This window comes from Pseudophryne corroboree, chromosome 2, assembly GCF_028390025.1.
Source record: "Pseudophryne corroboree isolate aPseCor3 chromosome 2, aPseCor3.hap2, whole genome shotgun sequence".
NCBI classification, from domain to species: domain Eukaryota; kingdom Metazoa; phylum Chordata; class Amphibia; order Anura; family Myobatrachidae; genus Pseudophryne; species Pseudophryne corroboree.
In genome coordinates, this window is record NC_086445.1 from 1,004,168,901 (window position 1) to 1,004,191,889 (window position 22,989).

General features: G+C 44.5%; 1 protein-coding gene across 3 annotated transcripts in view; it reads left to right on the top strand.

Moving 5' to 3' along the window:
- The window catches only part of DYRK1A (dual specificity tyrosine phosphorylation regulated kinase 1A), a 155,607-nt gene extending 135,769 nt beyond the window's left edge, over positions 1 to 19,838 (top strand). For all 3 annotated transcript variants that reach the window (XM_063956566.1, XM_063956567.1, XM_063956568.1), the window contains exons 3-12: positions 6,690 to 6,889; positions 7,457 to 7,549; positions 8,117 to 8,305; positions 9,575 to 9,722; positions 10,820 to 11,106; positions 11,230 to 11,376; positions 12,739 to 12,879; positions 15,718 to 16,024; positions 18,289 to 18,413; positions 19,199 to 19,838. In XM_063956566.1, the coding sequence (XP_063812636.1) occupies positions 6,690 to 6,889; positions 7,457 to 7,549; positions 8,117 to 8,305; positions 9,575 to 9,722; positions 10,820 to 11,106; positions 11,230 to 11,376; positions 12,739 to 12,879; positions 15,718 to 16,024; positions 18,289 to 18,413; positions 19,199 to 19,816 (2,255 nt within the window). In that variant the 3' untranslated portion in view covers positions 19,817 to 19,838. The remainder of the gene's footprint in view (positions 1 to 6,689; positions 6,890 to 7,456; positions 7,550 to 8,116; positions 8,306 to 9,574; positions 9,723 to 10,819; positions 11,107 to 11,229; positions 11,377 to 12,738; positions 12,880 to 15,717; positions 16,025 to 18,288; positions 18,414 to 19,198) is intronic.
- Positions 19,839 to 22,989: the final 3,151 nt, after the last annotated feature.

Sequence of the window (22,989 nt, forward strand, 5' to 3'; positions counted from 1 at the left end):
CCCCCACCCCAGCCAATGCATAGTCTCTGTGACTCCAACATCATGTCCAGCTAAGTGCTGCAGGATTTATCTGTAAATCCCCCAGTATCATCACTGCATTGCCCTGCCCTTTTCCAATGGCTTGCAACAGCACAAGCATGAGTATATATATATAATCTCCTATCAGTTGCAACTGACCCCCCCCCCCCCCCCCCTTCCTCCATGCCCCCCTCTTTTTTTTTTTTTTCCTGCGCCCGCCCTCGCCAGATTAAACTTAAAAGTGTTAACGACAAACTTCACAAAAAAAAAAATGTGACAATGCTCAATTTTCATTTCTTGTTTATTGTTTTGTTTTCCTATTGGGCAGCCGGGAAGCGGCTCTGCCCTGGCAACTCGCAGCAAGTCGATTTGCATAGGGCCGTCTCGATTGGCCCGCCGATGCCGGAGCCCCGTCCAATCAGGCCGTGCCGTGAGAGTGGCAGGCTATGCTAATTAGCCGCTGTTGCTGGGGAGGCCGGCGCCTGTGCTCCTGCATTGTGTTGCCTGGCCAGAGACGTTGACAAACGAGTATTTAATGATCTGCAGCAGCTCCTGCTCACTGCAGGCAGGCACACATTCTGGGGAGAGCAAAGTAGAAAGAGGGATGTAACTGGACATCTTAAATACCTTTATCCCGAATCCACTTAGACCTATGCACTGCTGTTATTAATCCCATATACAATAATATATATATATATATATATATATATATATATATATATAATTTTTTTTCTTTTTGCATATTTTTTTGGGGGTGTGAGTGAGTTGTCCTGTGCTGGAATATGAGCATGCATGGTGGTGGGTATTGCATGCCATGGAATGCAGCAGAGGTGCTGCTGAAGCTGATCTGCACATCCCAGTGATCAGTGCTTGGTGCATGACCTGGAACGTGTTCCTGCATTCTAAAAATATTCAGCCCAGGCATGTGCTGGTGTCACCGCAACAGGTGGGCACTGGGGGTGACTCCGGCGGATAATTTTAGTCCGCAGTCACATGCTTTTCCCTGCCCAAACCCTTTCCTTGGTTAGTTATTTCTTTTTCTGTGCACTTAACTCCATCAGAGGCATGAAGAGAGAGTGTGTGTGTGTGTGTGTGTGTGTGTGTGTGTGTGTGTGTGTGTGTGTGTGGGGGGGGGTTCATGCTGGACAAGTGTTAATGTGAGTGGGTGTATGTATGTGTGTGTGTGTGTGTATGTGTGTGTGTGTATATATATATATATATATATATATATATATATATATATATTATACACATACTTACAGTATATTCCCCTTCCTAAGCAATGATCTGCGTCTGGACCAAGGCCCCCTGTTTGCAGTGCTCTCTAATAGGTGGCCTATAGTACTGTGAGTCTCAGGGTGCTGGGACTTGTAGTCCCACAGCGTCGTGCTGTAATAAGTACAGCAACATCTGGAGACTCTGGTTTCCTGAAACCTGCTGTGTAAGCCGAGTGCTTGCTGAAATCTGTAATGCACACTCGCCAGGGAACGTTTGTGTGCAGCAGGTGCGCAGCTTTCTATATGTACACGGGGCACCATATTGCAAGGTCCCAGTGGGAAGAGCCCGTGTAGGTGAAATGCCATGAAACAAGGTTGCGTTTCGCTCTTGGCTTCACCAACGTTTGGTCTTTTACGCTACTAAGTTCAGATCCTAGATTTTCATTGTGTTTCCCACGTATCCGATCACGCTGGCAAGATCCAGTCGTTGAATGGACACATCCCACCTCTCTAGTGTCCTGATAGAAGCCAGATCTAAAGAGGAAGCTTGGGTGGAAGCATCATCCAGGCAAGAGCTCCGATACTGGCCGCATGCTGGGGTATCAGGCACTGGGCCCAGTATCCGTGTGTGGCCATCAGAATGACCACCTCACCTTATGATAACCCATTTAGAATGCATTGGATCATCATCAGAAGACCATTGGTCCCTAGGATCAGAAGACCAAAGACCTCCTATGATGCTGGAAGAGGTCCGGGTGCTTGGCCCTGAGCTCCATGCAGCCAGACCAACTTACACGTGTCAGCAAATCGGACTCTGGTTTATTTCACTTGGAAATCAAGTTGCAGGATGGCGTAATATTCAGATCAGTGGATCGTTACAGGACCAAATACATATGTTACTTTAGGACAGTGTTTCACTGCACCAGTCATCTGGAAACCCGGCAGCACAGTGGCATAGTGGTTAGCATTTTTGTCTATTAGCATTGAGGCCATGAGTTTGTTTCTCAAGCAGGGACTTATATGAGTGGAGTTTGCATGTGCTTTGTGTTATCATGGGTTTACCGACACTCCAAAAACATACTGGTAGGTTAGTGTGTGTGTGTGTGTGTGCATGCTTGTGTGTTCGTGACTGTAGATTGTAAGCTCCAAAGGGGAAGGGGCTGGTATGAATAACCAAGATTCTCTGTACAGCGCTGCATAAATTGGAGGCGCTGCGTACATAAATGGGTTTTGGGTCTATGTCGTTAGGTTCTCTGTCGACGTACATAATGTGAACATCTTATGTTGACACCAAAATGACGACAATACAATGTTTATGTTATTGTTAGGGTTAGGCTGAATTAAGCAAAAAAAGTTTGTTGACATTTTTAACCATGTTGACATTTATGAATGACTACCTAAAGCTATGTCGACAGTCTGACTGCCGCCTTTTCATACCACACCCATATAATTTATAATAGTAACCCCTAACAGTCCGCTCTGGCTGTAAATCTGGTTTCCCTAATGGCAAAGTTTTCTGGATTTTTTTTCCTCCTTCCGTTATACTATGCAAAGACTGTAAAGGAGTGTGGTACCTTGCCTGGCCCTGATAATGCATAGACTGTTCATGATCAGGTAATATCTGATATTGCTGATAATGGGCAAGTGCATCCACTGATACAATGCTTAGCCACAGACTTTCACAGAAATATGGAAGTGTGCAGAGGGCATAGCCAAGTCCACAACACACCAAATTATTGTTTGTTCTACGATTGCCTTGCATTTTTAAAAGTTTCAGTGGTTGGTTCAAGGCTGAGGTGTTAAGATGCCACAAAATGCCGCCTTTAACCTAGAACGTGTTTTCCAGTCCTGGTGTCTTTAGCGTTCCCCACTTAATAAATGATCCCACTTATTGCTTTGCCGGATCCCATTGACCCATAACTCCGGGCTGAACAGTCGGGTAAGCCGCTGAATGTGTTCTGTTCAAATCGGATTATAAGAGGGGTGTCATTCTTTTTATATGTAAAAATGGTTCCGTGGGACGTCCCAATCTACTAGTTAAAGGTCAGAAATAGATTTGAGGAAAAAAGTTGCCATTCACTTATCAGCTGTTCTCGCTGCCTGTGATAATGCAGACGGTCCCAATTCTCATTTCCTCTCCCCTTTTGCCCTGTTCTGTGGGATTAATAATTGACGCTTGTTGGGCGGAAGGGGGGGGGGGGGGGGTTTGCTCTCTTTCCTATAATAGAGTACGGTTGTCGATGTAGCAACCTCCAATAACGTGGCTGTATCTAGGATGGAGGGGGAAATCTGCAGGTTTTTTCTTTGTTAAATGGTTTAGTGATGTGGTATTGAAGCTGTGCACGCCAATCCCAAGGACAAATAGTGCCTCTCTGACACAGATACTGAGGACATAATGCAGGTATTGTAGTTGTTAAGAGGAGGTGAGTTCAGAAAAACTGCAGGAAACCAACGCACATTATTTTCTACTTTTATACGGTAAACGAGAAGGCCGGTGCGGTAAATTGTCTCCCTGGTGGATTATTCAGGAGTACTCCCATTGGAATGAATGCTACTGTATGCGGCATGCAGAGGGTTTGGCTTTCAGTTGTGGTTCGTACGTCTCTACCTTTTCCCCTGGATCTATACTTTGGTGCCTCATGTGAGTGATTGGAGGTTTTGGACGTGTTGTGTGGCACAGGTGTATTTGGTTGTTGTGTTACACCTTCAGTGTACTCATAGCTTGTTGAGGCCTCTAGTTCTTCTCTTCCCAAGAGAGGACATAGCTTTAGGATTAGAGAGGACATAGCTTTACATACAATATAGCAAAGAACAGAGCCCATTTATATACAGGGGTGTGTCAGGACAGCCCGCTTTGATTGGCAGGAGAACTAATATTGGTGTCGTTTCCATAAACCCAAGTTCACCCATGGTCCTGCTCCACCAAGTTACTGATAGTCCGGAACCTGACCCCCTGGAGGAGAAGCTCGTCTGGTGTTTTCCCTGCACACAGTCAGACCCAGCAGGAAACCGTAGGCCAGTATTCAGTTAGAGGCGGTGTGTAACTGCACACATCCACCGCTTCTTGCGGTCACCCAACATCACTCTTGGGGGTTAATAGGAAATATCTGCAATGCTTGTGGCCGCTAGGGGCTGGAGAAACAACTACAGCACCACGCAGCCATAGCTGCTAATTCCCCCCCCCCCCCTCCCCCCCTCCCCCGGTCATGCCGCCCTACATAAGATTTCACTTGTCTACTATTGCATCAGTTTGTTGCAGTATTCCTGGTCATACTATTGCAGACCTAGGGAAACTGTAAGGACATAGGCCCAAATGTAAATGCCTTAAAAAGTGATAAAGTGGAGACTGATGGAGAGAGACAGTACCAGCCAACCAGCTCATACCTGTCATTTTTCAAAGACAGCCTCTGACATTGCGGTTAGGAAGCTGATTGGCTGCTACTTTATCACTCTTCATCCGTCTCCACGATATCACTTTTTAAGGCTTTATGCATTTGGCCCACGATCTGCTGCCTTCACTCTATTGAATGTAATGGTGACCAAGCTTTAGTGCATGTGACATAATCCCCCTGATTCCATGAGATTGCAGCCGGTCTAGGCATTGTGTGGCACTACATCCCAGCAAGCACAGTCACTCAGACAGGTCATGCTAAGACTTGTGACTCCCCACAGGTAATCCCGTCCCCTTGGATCTTGTACAGTATGCGGGCGCACAGCCTTTGTGTCCCGTTTCTATGGCCCCAGACTAATGGGCGCAAGTGGCGATGATTTCGCTGTGATGGGCTTGTTCCGTTACATTCCTAAAATCTCCTTTTGAAATGGGACCCGAGTGCAGTCAGCTACCCTGTTACAGGCTGATAAATGATTACGTTTATCAAGGACTGCTGTTGGCACACAGATGATGTACTGTAACCCATAGCAACCTAATACATATTTCTTTTAGCTTGCAAAACTGTAATGTAGATTATTATTCTTTATATGGTGCCATAAGGGGTCTTGCAGCACTTTACAGAGACCCCAGTGCATTGCTTTGCCCTGGACCTACAGTGCCGTTAAGATGGCCCTGCATGGACATTGCCTATAAACATTCATAATACCCAGATAAGCAGGAGAACCCAGAGGCTTTTATGCCCTACACATTAGGCAATTTCACTGAACGATATGAACGTTTCACTGAATGATATGAACGTTCTCGTTCATTAATGAACAAAAACTCGTTCATATCGTTCAGTGTGTAGGCACCAACGATGAATGATGCTCGGCCCCGCGCTCGTTCATCGCTGGTGCCCCGGGTCGCTTATACATGCAGGCCAATATGGACAATCTCGTCCATATTAGCATGTACTGCTTTGGAGCTGGGTAACAGGGGAGTGAAGAAACCTCACTCCTCCTGTCACTAAACCCCCCCCCCCCCCGTCACCGGGGCGACCGTCGGGCACCTGGCCTAATGTGTAGGGCCCTTTTGGGTCGTCGTAGGCAGTGGGGAGGAGACAATGGTATAAATGAGGGAAGTAAAAGCACATGAGGAAAGAGGGTCTTGTTCGTGAGAATTTACATTCTGAAGGGGAGTGACAGACTGGGGATACAGAGGGGAGAGAAAGTGAACGAGGAGCAGGTAGCAGCAGGCTAGAATGATAGCTGGAAGGCTTTAATAAAGAAGTGGGTCTTGAGAGATTTTGTAGAGAGGGAGAGAGTTCCAGAGGTAAGTAGCAGTACAGGCAAAATCTTGGAGGTGGGAGGAAGTAATGAGTTGAGGAAAGGGGCCATTCATTTGTGGGGCAAAGTGGACGAAGAGGAGTGTGAGATTGGATGTATCTAGCTATCTATCTAATCAGTCAAATCAATCTATCTATCTTGTTCCGAATAGGAGAAGCATTTCTGAGATTTCTTTCCCACACATTTTCAAAACTTGCTGCTCTCTTAAATTTCTTATAAGATGTCTTATAGCGCCATCTAGTGTCTGGTTGATAAACTGCCATCAAATCAATGTATTGTATCCTATGTTTTCATAGTCTAGGTTTAAGGTACGTACGATAGCCAGGCAGTAAGTATCCAGTAGCATATCGGTGGTGCTTTCTTTTTTTTTTTTTTCTTTTTTTTTATTTCACCTTTAGATTGACCTCTTTGCTCTGTGTTGGAAGCAAATAACATTGGAGTAAACACAAAATGATAGTATTGGCTGGATCATTCGAGAAGACAAACAAACCTTGATCTAAAACAAGTAATGCTTCCGATATGTGTATTGCCGGATAAGTGATGTGAATGGACCATGTTGTGCCATGTGTTTTGGTGTTAGCCGGATTACCGGTGTGGGAACCTGGTACCAGATTAACAGTTTAGCTTGTTGTGTAATTGAATAAGGAATTTGTTTTATTAAATTAATGAACATGTAATGTGCGTTATACAGGTGCGAGTATGTATTTAGTTTTTAAAACTCTCTCTTCTCTTTTTCAGGAGGAGAGACTTCAGCATGCAAACCGTCGTCTGTACGGCTTGCACCCTCATTTTCATTCCATGCTGCCGGTCTGCAGATGGCTGGACAGATGCCGCACTCGCATCAGCAGTACGGCGACCGGCGCCAGCAGAACCTAAATGACCAACAAGTATCTGCCTTATCTTACAATGACCAGATTCAGCAACCGCTGGCTAACCAGGTGGGAGTTACGCATCAACGCTCTGTTCTGCTAATCACAACAGAAGCTTAATATGCTAAACGAAGCTTAATAGGCCAGGTTTGCAAATAACAAATCCATGCCTAGCTCTTCCCAAGTAGGATGTATGTGATGTTAGCGGTAGCTGAAGAACATTCTCTGCCATTGGTGGAATATAGCATGATTTCTTCTTTACACTCCCAGCCTCCACTGCCATCTTTACTGACGTCAGCGGTTCTGAAATCTCAGCCTTGAAAAGCAATGATCAACGTTGATTTCAGAACCACAGAGGTTGGCCAGAAATATGTGGCAGTAACTGTTTGAGTCTATTAACGGAAGTGGTGATGTGTTGGGCTAAATTAATATTTTTCAGATTGCAGGCTATCCATTCTCTAGGAGCCGGTGACCGACTGCTGGTGAATGCTGGCTCAGCCACCAATCACTGCCTCCACTTTTGTTTTAAAGGGAGCTCATTAAAAGAGGCTATTAATGCCGCCGTGGGTGTACAGTCTGTGTACGGATGTCTTTGTTATCATTTGAGTTGAAGCAATGTACTTTGTCTTTCTGCAGCGGCGGATGCCCCAAACCTTTCGTGATCCGACGGCAGCACCTTTACGGAAACTGTCAATTGACTTGATCAAAACATACAAACATATTAATGAGGTGAGACCTTTATACTGCAGCTCTCCGGCTTGGATGAGGAAATTCCAGTAAATGCTTTTTATTTATTTGCTCTCTTCTAAAACACTTGAACCTAGGGTGTGTTCTGTCTGTGCCCCGCGTTTATTGCGCTGAAGTTGCCCCGCGTTTATTGCGTTGAAGTTGCCCCGCGTTTATTGCGCTGAAGTTGCCCCGCGTTTATTGCGCTGAGGTTGCCCCGCGTTTATTGCGCTGAGGTTGCCCCGCGTTTATTGCGCTGAAGTTGCCCCGCGTTTATTGCGCTGAGGTTGCCCCGCGTTTATTGCGCTGAGGTTGCCCCGCGTTTATTGCGCTGAGGTTGCCCCGCGTTTATTGCGCTGAGGTTGCCCCGCGTTTATTGCGCTGAGGTTGCCCCGCGTTTATTGCGCTGAGGTTGCCCCGCGTTTATTGTTTTTGCGCTACGGTTGCCCCATGTGTTTTTGCGCTACGGTTGCCCCATGTGTTTTTGCGCTACGGTTGCCCCATGTGTTTTTGCGCTACGGTTGCCCCATGTTTTTTGCATTACCTCACAACGCGTTTTGATCTTTCTAGGTCTACTATGCAAAAAAGAAACGGCGGCATCAGCAAGGACAGGGAGATGACTCCAGTCATAAGAAGGAGAGGAAGGTTTACAACGACGGTTACGATGATGACAACTACGATTACATCGTGAAAAATGGCGAGAAGTGGATGGACCGCTATGAAATCGACTCTTTGATTGGAAAAGGTTCCTTTGGCCAGGTAGGAACGGATCATGACTCATGCGCTTGTTGAACAATGGTGTGCAAACATAAACCCTGCACTAATGTGACCAGTCGTTCATGTACTTGGTGAACAAGCCTGGCTCAGTTGTAGCCCGGCTCACTCATACTACCCGGGTCTCACGTTTGTCTGGAAGCCACCAACACGGGTGACCAGGGTTTTTCCTGGGACTCTCATCCCGGGTAGACAACCCGGCTTAAGTTTAAATGGTGCGACCTGGGAATTTACTTCCGGGTCGCACCTAGAAGCCTCTGATTGATGATTGCTGTTTACATGAAATGTCAAATATTCTCTGGAAAGCGATGCAGAATATGTGTGCGCCATCTAAATATTAAGAGATTTCCCCCCTTAGACAGCTTGCTAAATGACTGGTGTTCACATGACTCTGCAGCTTTTACTAAATACATTGCTTCAGCGTACTGACTTCCTGTTGTGTTCTTCATCAAAGGCTTTGTATGATCTGTGCAGAATTGTGTCCTTTCTAGGATTCTACTCTGAGTATTAGATACAGTTGTATCAACAGAGCTGGACAGCCTCCATAAAGGACTGTGCCCCGATTATATAAAGACTGTTGTGAAGGAAGCAGGAGCAGTAAAGCAGGATATATGATGAATGTTGCATAAAGGGCAGGTGCAAGGGATTGTATTAATGTTATCTGAATGGGGACAGCTCCCTTTAATACTTTATATAATTCAGCAGCAATCTGCCAGACAGTACAGAGCTTATGCATTGTATAATGCAGTTGATTAATACCGCACATCTCATGCCCTGCAGTTATTGAGAATGGCGACGGGACTGAGTAATTATTTTACCTGTCCTCCTAACCTGACTGGGGTGGCGGCTAGGGCTAAGACACCGGCAGTGGCGACTAAGGCTAATACACCGGCGGCTACGGCTAATACACGGGGGGTAGGCTACGGCTAACACCCCCTCTAATACCTAACAGTGACATACTTGACTTCAGATGCCGGTGGTCGATGTTCCGGCGCCGGGGTTCCAAGTGGTGTCGGGATTCCGGCGTTCCTCACATGACCATCAGCATCCCGCGTAGAAGATATAATTCCAAGGATCTGATAGTCATTGCAGTTAAACTGATGCATCCACGCATGCCATGATATGATGATGATGATGATGATGATGATTATTAGGTGTCCGTTTACAGTCCGTCTGTCAACAACATTTGCAAAGTAGCGTAATTTGCACCTGTAGCGTTCTGCATAGTAACGGTGGCGTTGTTCTTTGTTCTAGGTTGTAAAGGCGTACGATCGCGCCGAGCAGGAGTGGGTGGCAATTAAAATTATAAAGAACAAGAAAGCTTTCCTAAATCAGGCGCAGATTGAAGTCCGACTTCTCGAGCTGATGAACAAACATGATACAGAGATGAAATACTATATTGGTAAAGCTGCTTTCATCTGAGCTATTACTCCACCTGTTTATGACCACTCTTTCCTTGGGGTGAGGGGGGTGATTGTATATACTATGCAGTATATTTATGCAGTCTGGTGTAACCGATATCGGCCAGTCAGACTCAAACTCCTATTTTTCTATTGCAGGTTAGAAAATGAAAGCCAAAGTCTGATTTGTTGATACAGAATACAATACTTTTTGCAGTTCTACTGTTTTTTTGTTTTCTAGATGCTTTCCGTTCATTGTTTGTTTATTTCTTTCTTATTGTTCATTATTTATTTTTTGTCCATTGGGGGCAGTTCCCCATTCTTTCAATGCGTGGGACCAGGGATCGGGGGAAATCCAACACGTTGGAAATCCTCTGATTGGCTGATTCTACCCAAAAAATGATCGGGATCCACCAGTCTGGTATTTTTTTGCATGCTGTAATTTGCCAATTCCCTGACTGATCTCCCGTGAGGGCTTTTATGTTTATGATGCAGAGTTAAGTATGATTTTGTTCTCTCTGCGTATAGGGGATCCAGTCTGAAGATTGACAGTGTCTAGGTCGACAATGTTTAGGTCGACCACTATAGGTCGACACGGTCAGAAGGTCGACATGTTCTAGGTCGACAGGTCAAAAGGTCGACATGAGTTTTTTTTATAAAAAAAATGTATATTTTTTTTACTTTTTCATACTTAACGATCCACGTGGTCTACGATTGGAACGGCAATCTGTGCCGAGCGAAGCGGTAGCGGAGCGAAGGCACCTCGCTTGCCATGCGAGGGGACGTGGTGCACTAATTGGGGTTCCCTGTCACTCTACGAAGAAAACGACACCGAAAAAACATAAACTCATGTCGACCTTCTGACCCTGTCGACCTAGTGACTGTCGACCTATAGTGGTTGGCCTAAACATTGTCGACCTAGACCCGCGTATAGGACTACTTATTTCTGTTCTGGACGTGGGGTGTAAGAACATAGAGGTTTCTGTTATTTAATCCGCAAAGGAAATAAGTAACTCTGCCTGGACACATTAAGGGTGATATCCAATCTTTGTTATGTAGAGCATTAACTAATGCAGTTTTCTTCTCCCCTGTCCTGCAGTGCATTTGAAGCGCCACTTTATGTTCAGAAACCACCTCTGCCTCGTTTTCGAAATGCTCTCCTACAACCTCTACGACTTACTGCGCAACACCAACTTCCGCGGCGTATCTCTGAACCTCACGCGAAAGTTTGCCCAGCAGATGTGCACCGCACTCCTATTCCTGGCGACTCCCGAACTTAGTATCATTCACTGTGACCTGAAGCCTGAGAATATCCTTCTGTGCAATCCCAAGCGCAGTGCCATCAAGATTGTTGATTTTGGAAGCTCGTGCCAGCTGGGGCAGAGGGTAAGAGTTTAACGCGCCATTACAGCGTCTAATGTGCCGTGTTCCAGTGCAGACTTATCGCTAGTTTTTAAAGCCCGCCATCAGCCTTATTTATGTCTCTCTTTTTTTTTTTTACTCCTTCAGATATACCAGTATATTCAGTCTCGTTTTTATCGGTCTCCAGAGGTTTTGCTGGGAATGCCTTATGACCTTGCGATTGACATGTGGTCCCTTGGGTGCATTTTGGTAGAAATGCATACTGGAGAGCCGCTCTTCAGTGGAGCCAATGAAGTAAGAAGAATGTTCACAACTATCAGTTGCTTCATTATTTAATTGAATATTTTCTAATTGTATACTTAATCGGTGAGGTAGGAATTGGTGACATAAGTCGGCGCTGTCACTGGTTCCCAGGGCCGTAACTAGACCTGTTGGGAGATGAGGCCAGAGATGTAAATTAGGGGAAGAGGGGGAAGGACGACGATGTGAATGGGCAAATAGTCTCCGTAAAGCGCTGCAGAATATGTGTGCGCTATATAAATAACTGGTAATAAATATGTTAAGGGTAAGGGAGCCTGATTAGTACCTGGCAGTGAGACGATTGAGCAGTTGGAGAAGATGATGAGCTGGAGAGCAGCATTAAGGGTGGATTACAGTTGAAAGTAGTGGAAGTCTAGAAGGCCAAATAAGAGGAGGTTACAATAGTCCAACTGAGGGATGAACAGTGTAGTGAATGTGGGTCTTTGTAGCCTCCGGGGGAGGAAAGGGGCAAATCCTGAAGATAATACGAAGGTGGATGTGACAAGACTGGGTGAGGGCCTGAATGTGGGCTTTAAGGCAGAGTGTGGAGTTGAGGGCTGTTCAATAATGTAAAAACATTTTGATTCTACAAACCATAGACACAAGCAACCTATTGGTATTAAAATTCTATTTGGATTACCCTAGCCGTGCCATAAATATTGTTTTTCATGCATCTAGAGGTAAAGTCTTATAGGCCCTGCACAGTGGGCGATATGACTGAAAGATATGAACGATCTCGTTCATTAATGAACGAGATACTGTTCATATCTTTCAGTGTGGAGGCACCAGCGACGAACGATGCGCGGCCCCGCGCTCGTTCATCGCTGGTCCCCCATCGCTTGTGCATGCAGGCCAGTATGGACGATCTCGTCCATATTTGCCTGCACTGCTATGGAGCCGAGTGACGGGGAGAGTGAAGTAACTTCACTGCCGCCGAGTCGGCCGTATCCGCCGTCGGGCAGCTCAACGGTGGATCGCGCTGTGTGTAGGGCCCTTTTGGTGTTTGTTTACTATGCAGCACTTTAGCAAACCTCCAGTTTTTTGTTTGTTTTGTACTGAACTCAAAGCACCATATTTTTTTTTTTTTTACTTCATTTAAAAAGCAAAAGTCATTAGGATATGTGTATTGCTTAAAAAATTAGTGAATGATGGTATTAGTTACTCCATTACTGTTACCCATCCTGTATTTCAAAGCTGGTTTCCAACGCTCTCCAGTGGACTGTGGTTTGGGAATGTCAAGATCTTAGAGAGATGATGGCAAATTGTGTGTTCCTGTAAATGTCTTTCCGTTAATGACAATACATCCATATGACTAGTGTGACTGGAATTGTGGCTCAGTTGTGCATCTCTTGATAGGTCGACCAGATGAACAAAATTGTGGAAGTTTTAGGGATACCAACTGCTCACATCCTCGACCAAGCACCAAAAGCCAGAAAGTTCTTCGAAAAGACGCCAGATGGCACTTGGAACTTAAAGAAGACCAAAGACGGGAAAAAGGTAATTCTGCCACTGTCAATGCACCCTTGCCGTGTCTGAAATCTGGTTTCTTAGGGTGCAGATGTGCATAAGATGACGCATTTCTCAACCGTTGCGCTGAGGAACAGAGACACTGTGGAGATGCTGAAGGTATCCTTATACCTAGAGTAGACCCAGGCTGATGCTGAGCTTCTCTCTGAGCTTTGTGCCCCTGGTCAGAATAGACTTTAATAGTCTTGGAATAGATTAATCTTTATTCTGTCCTTGAACACAATGGGTCTGATTCTGAGTTGCACGTAATCCGGTTGCAATTCCGAGCGCCTATTGTGAACGTATGACCTGTGTGACCATCCCCCCATAACGTGGCGTGCACTGGGCATCTCCGAACAGAACAGCGGATTAGTGACAGCATCCAGTTGCACTCAGTAACGCACTTTTTGTTGGAATCGGCTGAGATGCATGTGAATCGCTTGTGCAGTTCAAAGTCGCATAGGCTTGCTGTGGCACACGTGACTCGACCCAAGTTGTTTGTGCGCAGTATCCCACTTACTGATAGACCTGTGTGTGATTCCAGCGGCTTCCTTGTCACATGGCCAATGACCCATAGAAGAGTGAAGCTGCAGATAATCCTAGCCACACAACCTGTAATGGGATTTTCCAGCGTGATCCCTGCTAATCTATGGGAATGACTATTTTATGGTCCACTTTTCCTTTTCCCCAATACTGCGCTATTGGTCAGGTCCTCTGCATCAGTCTCTGCTTTGTCACTCGTGATTCTCTGCTCTACGTAGTCATTGCACATAGGGCCTAATTCAGACCTGGTTGGCGCTGCGCGTTTTCGCACAGCAGCAATCAGGTCTGAACTGCGCAAAAACGCACAGCAGCAATCGGGTCTGGACTGCGCATGCGCGCCGGCGCATGCCAGACAGCCGACTGCTGTCTTAGCCCTGCGATCTCCTTTGTCTGATTGACAGGCAGAGACTGTCGCTGGGCGGGAGGGGGCGGGCTGGCGGCGCTTGACCGCCATTTAGGGGGCGCGCTCCGGGCAACTCAGGCGTGCCCGGACTGTGCGGGGGGCAGGCAGTGGCAGCTGCATGACGTCACATGCAGCCGCTACGCCTAGCACAGCAACTGGAAGCTCCCTGCCACCGCGCAGGAGCTGCGCTGCCAGGGAGCTACTCTTCAAGTACAAAAGCATCACCGCTGTGCAATGCTTTTGTCCTTGTGCGACGGGGCAGGGACTGACAGGCGGGGCGGACTAGCCCTGTGCTGGGCGTCCCCCCGCATGTCAGGGAAGCTGATCAGGTCTGAATTAGCCCCTTAATGTGTACCCCATGGGAAGGATTACACTTGGAGAGTTTGGGTGGCTTGTCTTAAATATAAAGCAGAATGGAATTATCCTATGGAACAAACAGTCTAGTATCCTGATTGTGGTTCAGACCTCTTTACTAATAGTATTTGAACATGGTAACACTGAGCTTCTAATTAACACTTTCCACAGAGTAATGGGGGTCATTCCGAGTTGATCGCTCGTTGCCGATTTTCGCAACGGAGCGATTAAGGCTAAAATACGCATGGTGCGCAGTGCGCATGCGCTAAGTATTTTAACACAAAACTTAGTAGATTTACTCACGCCCGAACGAAGATTTTTCATCGTTGAAGTGATCGGAGTGTGATTGACAGGAAGTGGGTGTTTCTGGGCGGAAACTGGCCGTTTTCTGGGAGTGTGCTAAAAAACGCAGGCGTGTCAGGGAAAAACGCGGGAGTGTCTGGAGAAACGGGGGAGTGGCTGGCCGAACGCTGGGCGTGTGTGTGACGTCAAACCAGGAACGAAACGGCCTGAGCTGATCGCAATCTGTGAGTAGGTCTGGAGCTACTCAGAAATTGCTAAGAATTTCTATTCGCAATTATGCTAATCTTTCGTTCGCAATTCTGCTAAGCTAAGATACACTCCCAGAGGGCGGCGGCCTAGCGTGTGCAATGCTGCTAAAAGCAGCTAGCTAGCGAACAACTCGGAATCACCCCCAATGAGCGGAAGACGTAGTAGTATATTGCTTTCTGTATCTGATCCCTCGTTGTTTTCATTCTCTCTGTATCAGACATTGCATGGTCTGAAACAGATGGACTGTATTAGCATTGCAGGGATGTACCCCCTGGGTTAAGTTCCGGGAGCTATTCAGTTGACGGCATCACGTCCGGCACTTAGCTTGGGTGGTGCACTTTACCAAGTCTAATGGCCGGTGCTTAGTCGCAGTAAACCGCATTTCCAGGTAGAAGTGCGGGGTGCGAAGATGTTACCGCGCAGGTAAGCCCCAAGGCACTAGTTAACACTGGTTTCTGCTCCTACCCTCAGGAGGATGTAAAAAAATATCTGCTAGTTGCGGGTTTACCGTGGGAGGAATTGAAAAGCTCCAGGTACCTAGGAGCTACATCCCCGCGATGCTAATTGAATCGTCCCCATTGTTGCTAAAGTCTGCAGTATTACTTCCTTTGTTGTATAGTGAATACCATCCAATACAGTACAGTGCAAAATTGTTCGTGCACAGTTCACGCGCACAGGAGAGCTTGCAATCTAGACTTGACGCCTTGATCACAGGGTGACCATGTAAGTTGTCCCAAGGTTACAACAAGCTCATGCTAACCCTGTGAGTCAGAGCAATGATTTCAGCAAGTCCTGAGTGTCTTGTTACTCTCTCAGCTGGTATATCTGCTAGTACTGACTAAAGATCACGTACCTACAGGATTCTTCGTTTTCTGGTGCAGATGAACTCCCATGGTTGGTTATTTACAGTCCTGAGTTCTATGAAGACGTGGAATACACGTTGTGTTGCATTTATTCCTATTGCCTTGTCCCTGTAGGAGTACAAACCAGCAGGAACCAGAAAACTTCATATCCTAATTGGAGTGGAGACTGGAGGACCAGGAGGTCGGCGAGCGGGGGAATCAGGTCACACTGTAGCGGACTATTTAAAGTTTAAGGACCTGATTTTAAGGATGTTAGATTACGATCCCAAGACCCGGATCCAACCATACTATGCCCTGCAACATAGTTTCTTTAAGAAGACTGCTGACGAAGGTACAAATACAAGTAATAGTGTATCTACAAGCCCAGCTATGGAGCAGTCACAGTCATCAGGAACCACCTCAAGCACATCATCGAGCTCAGGTAACCTAATAACTGTAGTGCCTGCACGCTTTATAAAAAGTAATGGTTGTTTAACGATGCATAGTGTAACTTGGCACATGTAATGTGTGTATCTGTTGGTTACATAAAGATGCTGCGTGGAGTAGCGGAATGTCCGGGGGTGGTATGGCACACAGGATAGGAGGAGTGGTGGGGTACGTATGTGGTTAGTGAGGAAAAGCAGTGGAATGTTGTCAATGATTAGGGCAATGAGAAGAAAAGGGAGTTATGGAGGACTGACGTGAAAGTTGCTGAGTAAAGCTCCGATTTATCAAGCCTTGAAGAGGGATCAATTGCACGGTGATAAAGTACCAACCAATCGGCTCCTAACTGCCATGTTACATGCTGGGTTTGAAAAAATTACAGTTAAGTGGAGCTGATTGGTTGGTACTTTATCACCGTGCAATTTATCACTCTCCAGGGCTTGATGAATCTGGGCCTAAGTACGAAGATTAGGAGAAATGAACGTAATAAAGATGAAAGAAAGGGAGGATTATTTATTATTAGCAGTTTCTTATATAGCGCAGCATATTCCGTTGCGCTTTACAATTAGAACAACAGTAATAGAACAAAATTGGTTAATGACAGACAGACATAGAGGTAGGAGGGCCCTGCTCGTAAGCTTACAATCTATAGGGAAATAGGCATTGATACAGAAGGATAGATGCTACCTATTGCATAATGGTCCACCAGAATGCTAGGTTCTTAATGGGTTGTATGATATGATCACCCAGCAATGTTGGAGGACAAAATATGTGAGGTTGTGTGTGCTGTACAGATAGGATGTAATTGGATACGGAAGCATTGACGGTTATGTGGGTGGGTCTGGAATTTGGTAGACTTGTCTGAAGAGATGAGTTTTCAGGGAACGTTTGGAGACTAGAGGCGGGTCTTATTGTGCGTGGGAGGGCATTCTACAGAGTTTGTGGTTGATACTCAGCAAAGAGTTGTAGAGTTCTGCATGCAATGTATATTGGAACTAGGAATAGAATAACAGAACACCTAGAGGCTGTTGTAAAGGATAAAGAAAACGATTGGAAGACCAAAGGTAATAATGAATATGGTAAATAGTGATTTAAATAGCAACAAACATTGGTCGTGAAATGTCATTAAGAATGAAATGTAATAACAAATACTAAGCACAGAAATGAAGGAAAATTTGAAATGAAAAGCAGTGTAATATAACCAGAAGCACATAGTAATGCTATAGCTGTAGTGGTCAGAAAAATGAAAAACTTTTTTATACCCTAAACTTTTTTTGTAGTCCTAATTAGGGGATCAGTACTAAATGCCGCCGGACGGAATCCCGGCGGTCGAAATACCGACGCCGGAATCCCGACCACACAATCCCGACAGGGGTGGCGAGCGGAACGCAGCCCCTTGCGGGCTCGCTTCGCTCGCCACGCTACGGGCACGGTGCCTCGCTACGCTCGGCACACTATTATATTCTCCCTCTATGGGTGTCGTGGACACCCACGGAGGGAGAATATGTCGGGATTGTGGCGGTCGGGATTCCGGCGTCGGTATTTCGACCGCCGGGATTCCGGCCGGCGGCATATTGACCGCATCCCCTAATTAGGAGACATTTCGTGACATTATTTGTTAGATCGAGCTAAAGATGGCTCTGAATAGGCCAAACATATTTGTGGCCGCCGTGTATAATGCAAAAAACAGTTGCACAGGTATATGCATAGACAAACATCCTGCTGGTTTGGCAAACGCAGATATGGAAATATACTTTTCAGTTTGACAGCCTCACACCATTACCCTGTCCTGTCAGAGAGCTCCGTCCTTTCGCTATCCGACTGCACACTGGCAGGACACAACGTTCTGATGGAGTGATTGGCTGCTGGTCCAACACTAGGCACGTACGGATGAGCAAGATATCAGGGAGCAGCTGCAACCTGTTTTGACACTAGCCGTACGCAACACATACAGTATTGAATACTGATCTCTCCTCTGCAAGATTTTAAAGGTTACCTTGCCCCATGGAAATCATAGTTACACTGACAAACTGGTTCACAAATTACTGTGCAGAACGGAAAATCGTAGCAACCAGAGGTTTTCTAAACTGCACTAAAATTGGCAGCAATTTTCCTAAATGCCCCCCCTATGTGGAACCCATGCTATCAGTGTGACCATGAAAGCAGCCTGTATCTGTCTTGTCATCAATGAAAGCACATTTCATTTTAATTGTGTATTTATAATAGTATATGATGCATTATAAATCTTTTCTCATTTATAAGGTGGCTCCTCTGGGACAAGTAACAGTGGAAGAGCAAGGTCTGATCCTACTCACCAACATAGACATAGCGGAGGACATTTTACTGCTGCTGTTCAAGCTATGGATTGTGAGACACACAGTCCTCAGGTGAGCTGCCGTCACTGGCTAATCACTCCTTACAAGCATCTTCTTTCCAGGAGGATGAGTAGTCGCTGTGAGAGTGTAGCAGTCTCTTTCACACCATCAGAAGCACACAGGGCGAAACGTTCTATTACTCAGTAGCAACAGGGAATTCACAGAGGCCAAAAGGGATACGAGTCCAAAAAACACTTCAGAGGGAAGAGAAGTGTTCAGTTTTCAGTCACCTCTTGCGAGTCGCATGTAATGTTTGGCAAAAGAAAAGCATTGCACCTTTGTGTGTAATATGATAATGTGGCCACTAGAGGTGCTGTTTCATCTCAATCTGTGGCCAATGCAATTAAATGCAGGTTCACAGAGAACTGAAGATCCATGTGCAGTGACCTGACCTCAAACCGTAGGTTTTACTGATCATCCCTAGTATGTGACATAACTATATGTGGGCACTAGGTGATAGCACAACCTGCCCTTACACTCCGCAGTGACACTCTGTCTTAGAACATTCATATATAGCAGGTTAATAGCACCATGCACACCAAAAATGGGTAAATATTGACTACATTGAATGTGTAAAATTTATTTTATTACAGAATTATTGAACTTGGCTAATTATAGAAAAATAAATTTTTCCTCTGAAATTTGCATCAAACATCCAAAAATACCAGCATGATGCGTTTTGTTTTGTTTTTTGTGTGTGTGTGTGTGTGTGTGTGTGTGTGATACAGTTCGATTATAGATATTTCTTTATGGTTTATGTACTAGAACCTGCTTTTATGCATTTCATTGTTTTCCAGGTTCGACAACCGTTTCCTCCACCGGTGGGTTGGACTGTCACTGAAGCCCCCACACAAGTCACCATAGAAACTCACCCAGTCCAAGAAACTACATTTCATGTCCCCCCTTCACAACAAAATGTACCGCATCATCATGGGAATAGTTCTCACCATCACCACCATCTTCATCACCACCACCACCATGGACAGCAATCATTGGGTAGCCGGACGAGGCCCAGGATCTACAACTCTCCGTCAAATAGCTCCTCCACCCAAGATTCTATGGATGTTGGGCATAGCCACCACTCCATGACATCCTTGTCTTCCTCAACTACTTCTTCCTCAACATCTTCCTCGTCTACTGGCAACCAAGGCAATCAGGCCTACCAAAATCGCCCCATGGCTGCTAACACCTTGGACTTTGGACAGAATGGAACTATGGATGTTAATTTAACAGTCTATTCAAATCCTCGCCAAGAGACTGGCATTGCCGGCCACCCAGCGTACCAATATTCTGCGAATACAGGCCCTGCCCACTATGTAAATGAGGGACATCTGACAATGAGGCAAGGAATTGATAGAGAAGAGTCTCCCATGACAGGAGTTTGTGTTCAGCAAAGTCCTGTGGCTAGCTCGTGACTAAATTCAATTTAGGATTGTTTTTTTTTTTTGTGTGTTTTTTATTTTATTTTTTCCTCTTCCTATTTTCTTTATTTTTAAGACGTGGTGTTTTATTTTTTTGTTTGTTTTTGCGTTTTGTTTGTTTTTGTTTTTTTTGTTTTTCAAAAAAAAAACAAAAGAAAAAAAAAACAAAGTGCAAAAGCTGCTTTAATCAGAAGGAGATAAACACACTTAACCGCTACAACAGGGAATAGCTGACTATTTTTTTAAACTTGAAATGATTGCAAAGGGACAATGAAGTTGAAACTATTTTTATTTTTTTAGAGCTATGTCCAAATCCACCTTATTGGAAAGCTCCGAGGTTATCGCCTCTCCTTTTTCTCCTAATCTCCACCCCCCCCCCCCCCCTTTCCCCATTTAACTCTGTACACTCTTATTGCAATTATTTTATAAAAATTATATATGTATTTGTACATACATATATATATTTATATATTTTAACCATAGTAAGTTATACTGAACATAGTCAGTTGCCAACATGATAAAAGCAACATTATAAAAATAAAAAAATTAAAAAGTCCTTTTTGGGGCTTTATATGTCCAACAAATTGTGGGCACAGACATGCAGTACTGTAAGTAGGAGGGACCTTTGACAAAACTATAGGTATCATTTTAAAGGGATGGTTAACTTGTTGTCGTACTGAACAGTCAACATTGCAAAGTGGCGGTTACCATCTACTCCTAGTGTGAATCTGGGAATCAAAGCAGCCATTTAATGGGAATTTGTGGGTCTTGCAAGTTGAAGACCAGTCAGCTAAACCTGAAAATTCAACCCGTCTCATTATAAGGTGCACTGAAAAGCAATCAAGCGGTCAGTTATGGCCAGTCCTGGGGAGGTCTAAGTGTTGGTCTTTGGGATAACCTTTGGCCTTATGGAATTGGACTCTAAGTTAGAAGAGCCTGCCGTTTCAGATGCAATCACTTTTGGATATGTTTTTTGCAGACAGTCCTTAATGCTGAAAAACAGAATGGGGTAATTCAAGAGGCCTTTATTTAAAACAAAAAAATTGACTTTTTTTGTGACCCACTAATTGTAGTTTTTCAAGGTCACTTTGCGTGTGTCAGAAAGCTGACTTCCTTAATGGTTGAAGGTCACAGAAGTAGTGGTTTGCGTTGATGGAAATAGCTACACCTGTGTCCCTTCCTGCTTCATTATTTCGCTCTCCATTTTCATGTTCCATTTTTTTTTTTACTTTTTTTTTTTTTTTTTTTTTTTTCAGCACGTGGTATCTCCACCATTACTTCTGCACAAAGATGTCTTCTGTTCATCTTGAACATGTTTTTTTTTAAACAAACAAAAAAAGAAATGCAGAATTTTATGTGACTGCTTATTTTTGCCTCACAATTATGCTGTGAATTTTACAAAAAAAAACACTTTTTTTTTTTTTTGATAATTTATTGTACCAAAGCTGTTTTTATAGCACATAGATGTCTGTAACCAATAATGTAGCAGTTCTGCACTTTGACACAAGGTGTAACTAGACCGGTTTTAAATATCAGTTGAAAAAATTATGGCTATAGTAAGAGCGTAAACAAAACTGGATCTGTTTTCATACTATTAGCTAAATCTTTAGTTCTTTTATCTAGTGAACGTGAAAACACAACTTGATTTTGTTGTCGCCACAACAGTCTAAATGTGGTCACAGCTCTAAATCAAATCAGAGGTTTATTGGCTAAAAAATTCTATCCTTTTTGAATCTTTTTTTTTTTTTTTTTTAATTATGTGGCGGCAGTAAGGGAACTGACTGGTTACCGATATTAAACAAAAACTTTTAAGTGATGCAAAATACAGACCTAAGTATAAAGATTTTAAATACCCAATGAAACGCTATAAGAATAGGTTCTCTGATCAGATGCACATAAAAGCATGAAATGTTTGAATTTAGCTTCTAGGGAACTCCCACATCTGAAAACAACATGACTCTGTATATGGCGTTTAGGCTGGTCCCAGTTGTAAAAACAACACAACTTTGATGGGAGGACCCTAAGTGCAGTATACAGGTACGCTAAATTCAAACCTTTCTTATTTATCACATTTATACAGGGTATGTATTTGACCATTACGGGGTATCTTCAATTCAAGTCGGAACTGCCGTCTTTTCGGAAAAAAGACGGCAGTTTCCGACTTTTTTAGGTTGAATAGTGTTCCAACCTATTCAATTGGGCTGCTGTTTTTCCGACAGGTCGGCAATTCCGACTTATCGGAAAACACGTGGATCGGTGGATTAGCCACGGATCCACGTGTTTTGTCCTATTTGATACCAAATCCAACAGTTTTTAGCCTTGTTTTCGATAATGTCAATCCGACTTTAAAAAAAATTGAATACCGAATTGTCGGATCCTTTCCGTCGGAAAGCACCCGACATGTATTGAATCTATTTGTACTTTATTAACACATTTTTCATATAAAGACTATTCCAGTCGGATTATGCCCCATAAATTAGAATCTACCTGAATATAATTTGTAACCTTTATTTATTACATGCATACATGGGTCCATTTATATTACGATGCTCGAAGGGGGTCACCTGAGAAAAACCGCCCTTATGATATCAATAATCCCTGTGACAATGGCTCTTGCTCACAGTGTAGCACAAACACATTGAAAATACTGCATATGCAGTTTCCAGTGGACTAATCTCATTGTCTATATTTACTTAGTGCAAGGGAAAGTATATGCCACTCGTTTCTATGGTATCCCTCTCTATGGGGGTAATTCAGTTGTTTTCACAAGCAGCTGTCAGTGCCGAGAACCTGACAGAGCAATTCTATTGTTGCTCTGTTTGGGCGTGAACAGCTGCTGACAGCGGCATTTCATCTCTCAGCCCCCGGAGGTGGAGGGTTGAACTGTGGGAAAGGCCAGCTGTTTCGGCGCCCAAACAGAACATTTTTAGTCAAGCCCAGAACTTTTGGTGGGTTTAGCTGTTTTTGCAGCACATTAGCACAAACAAAAATAAATCGCCCGCCGATCTAGCATCAATTTAGACAGGAGACCGGACTCGAAAACAAACAATTGAATCGCCTTGTATATGCCTTGAGCAAACTCGGGTTATCTTTGTCTGCTCTCATTTATATTTTCGGTTCTTTCTAAACCTGTCTGTGCGCTTTCTTTCCTCCCATGAGTGACGGCA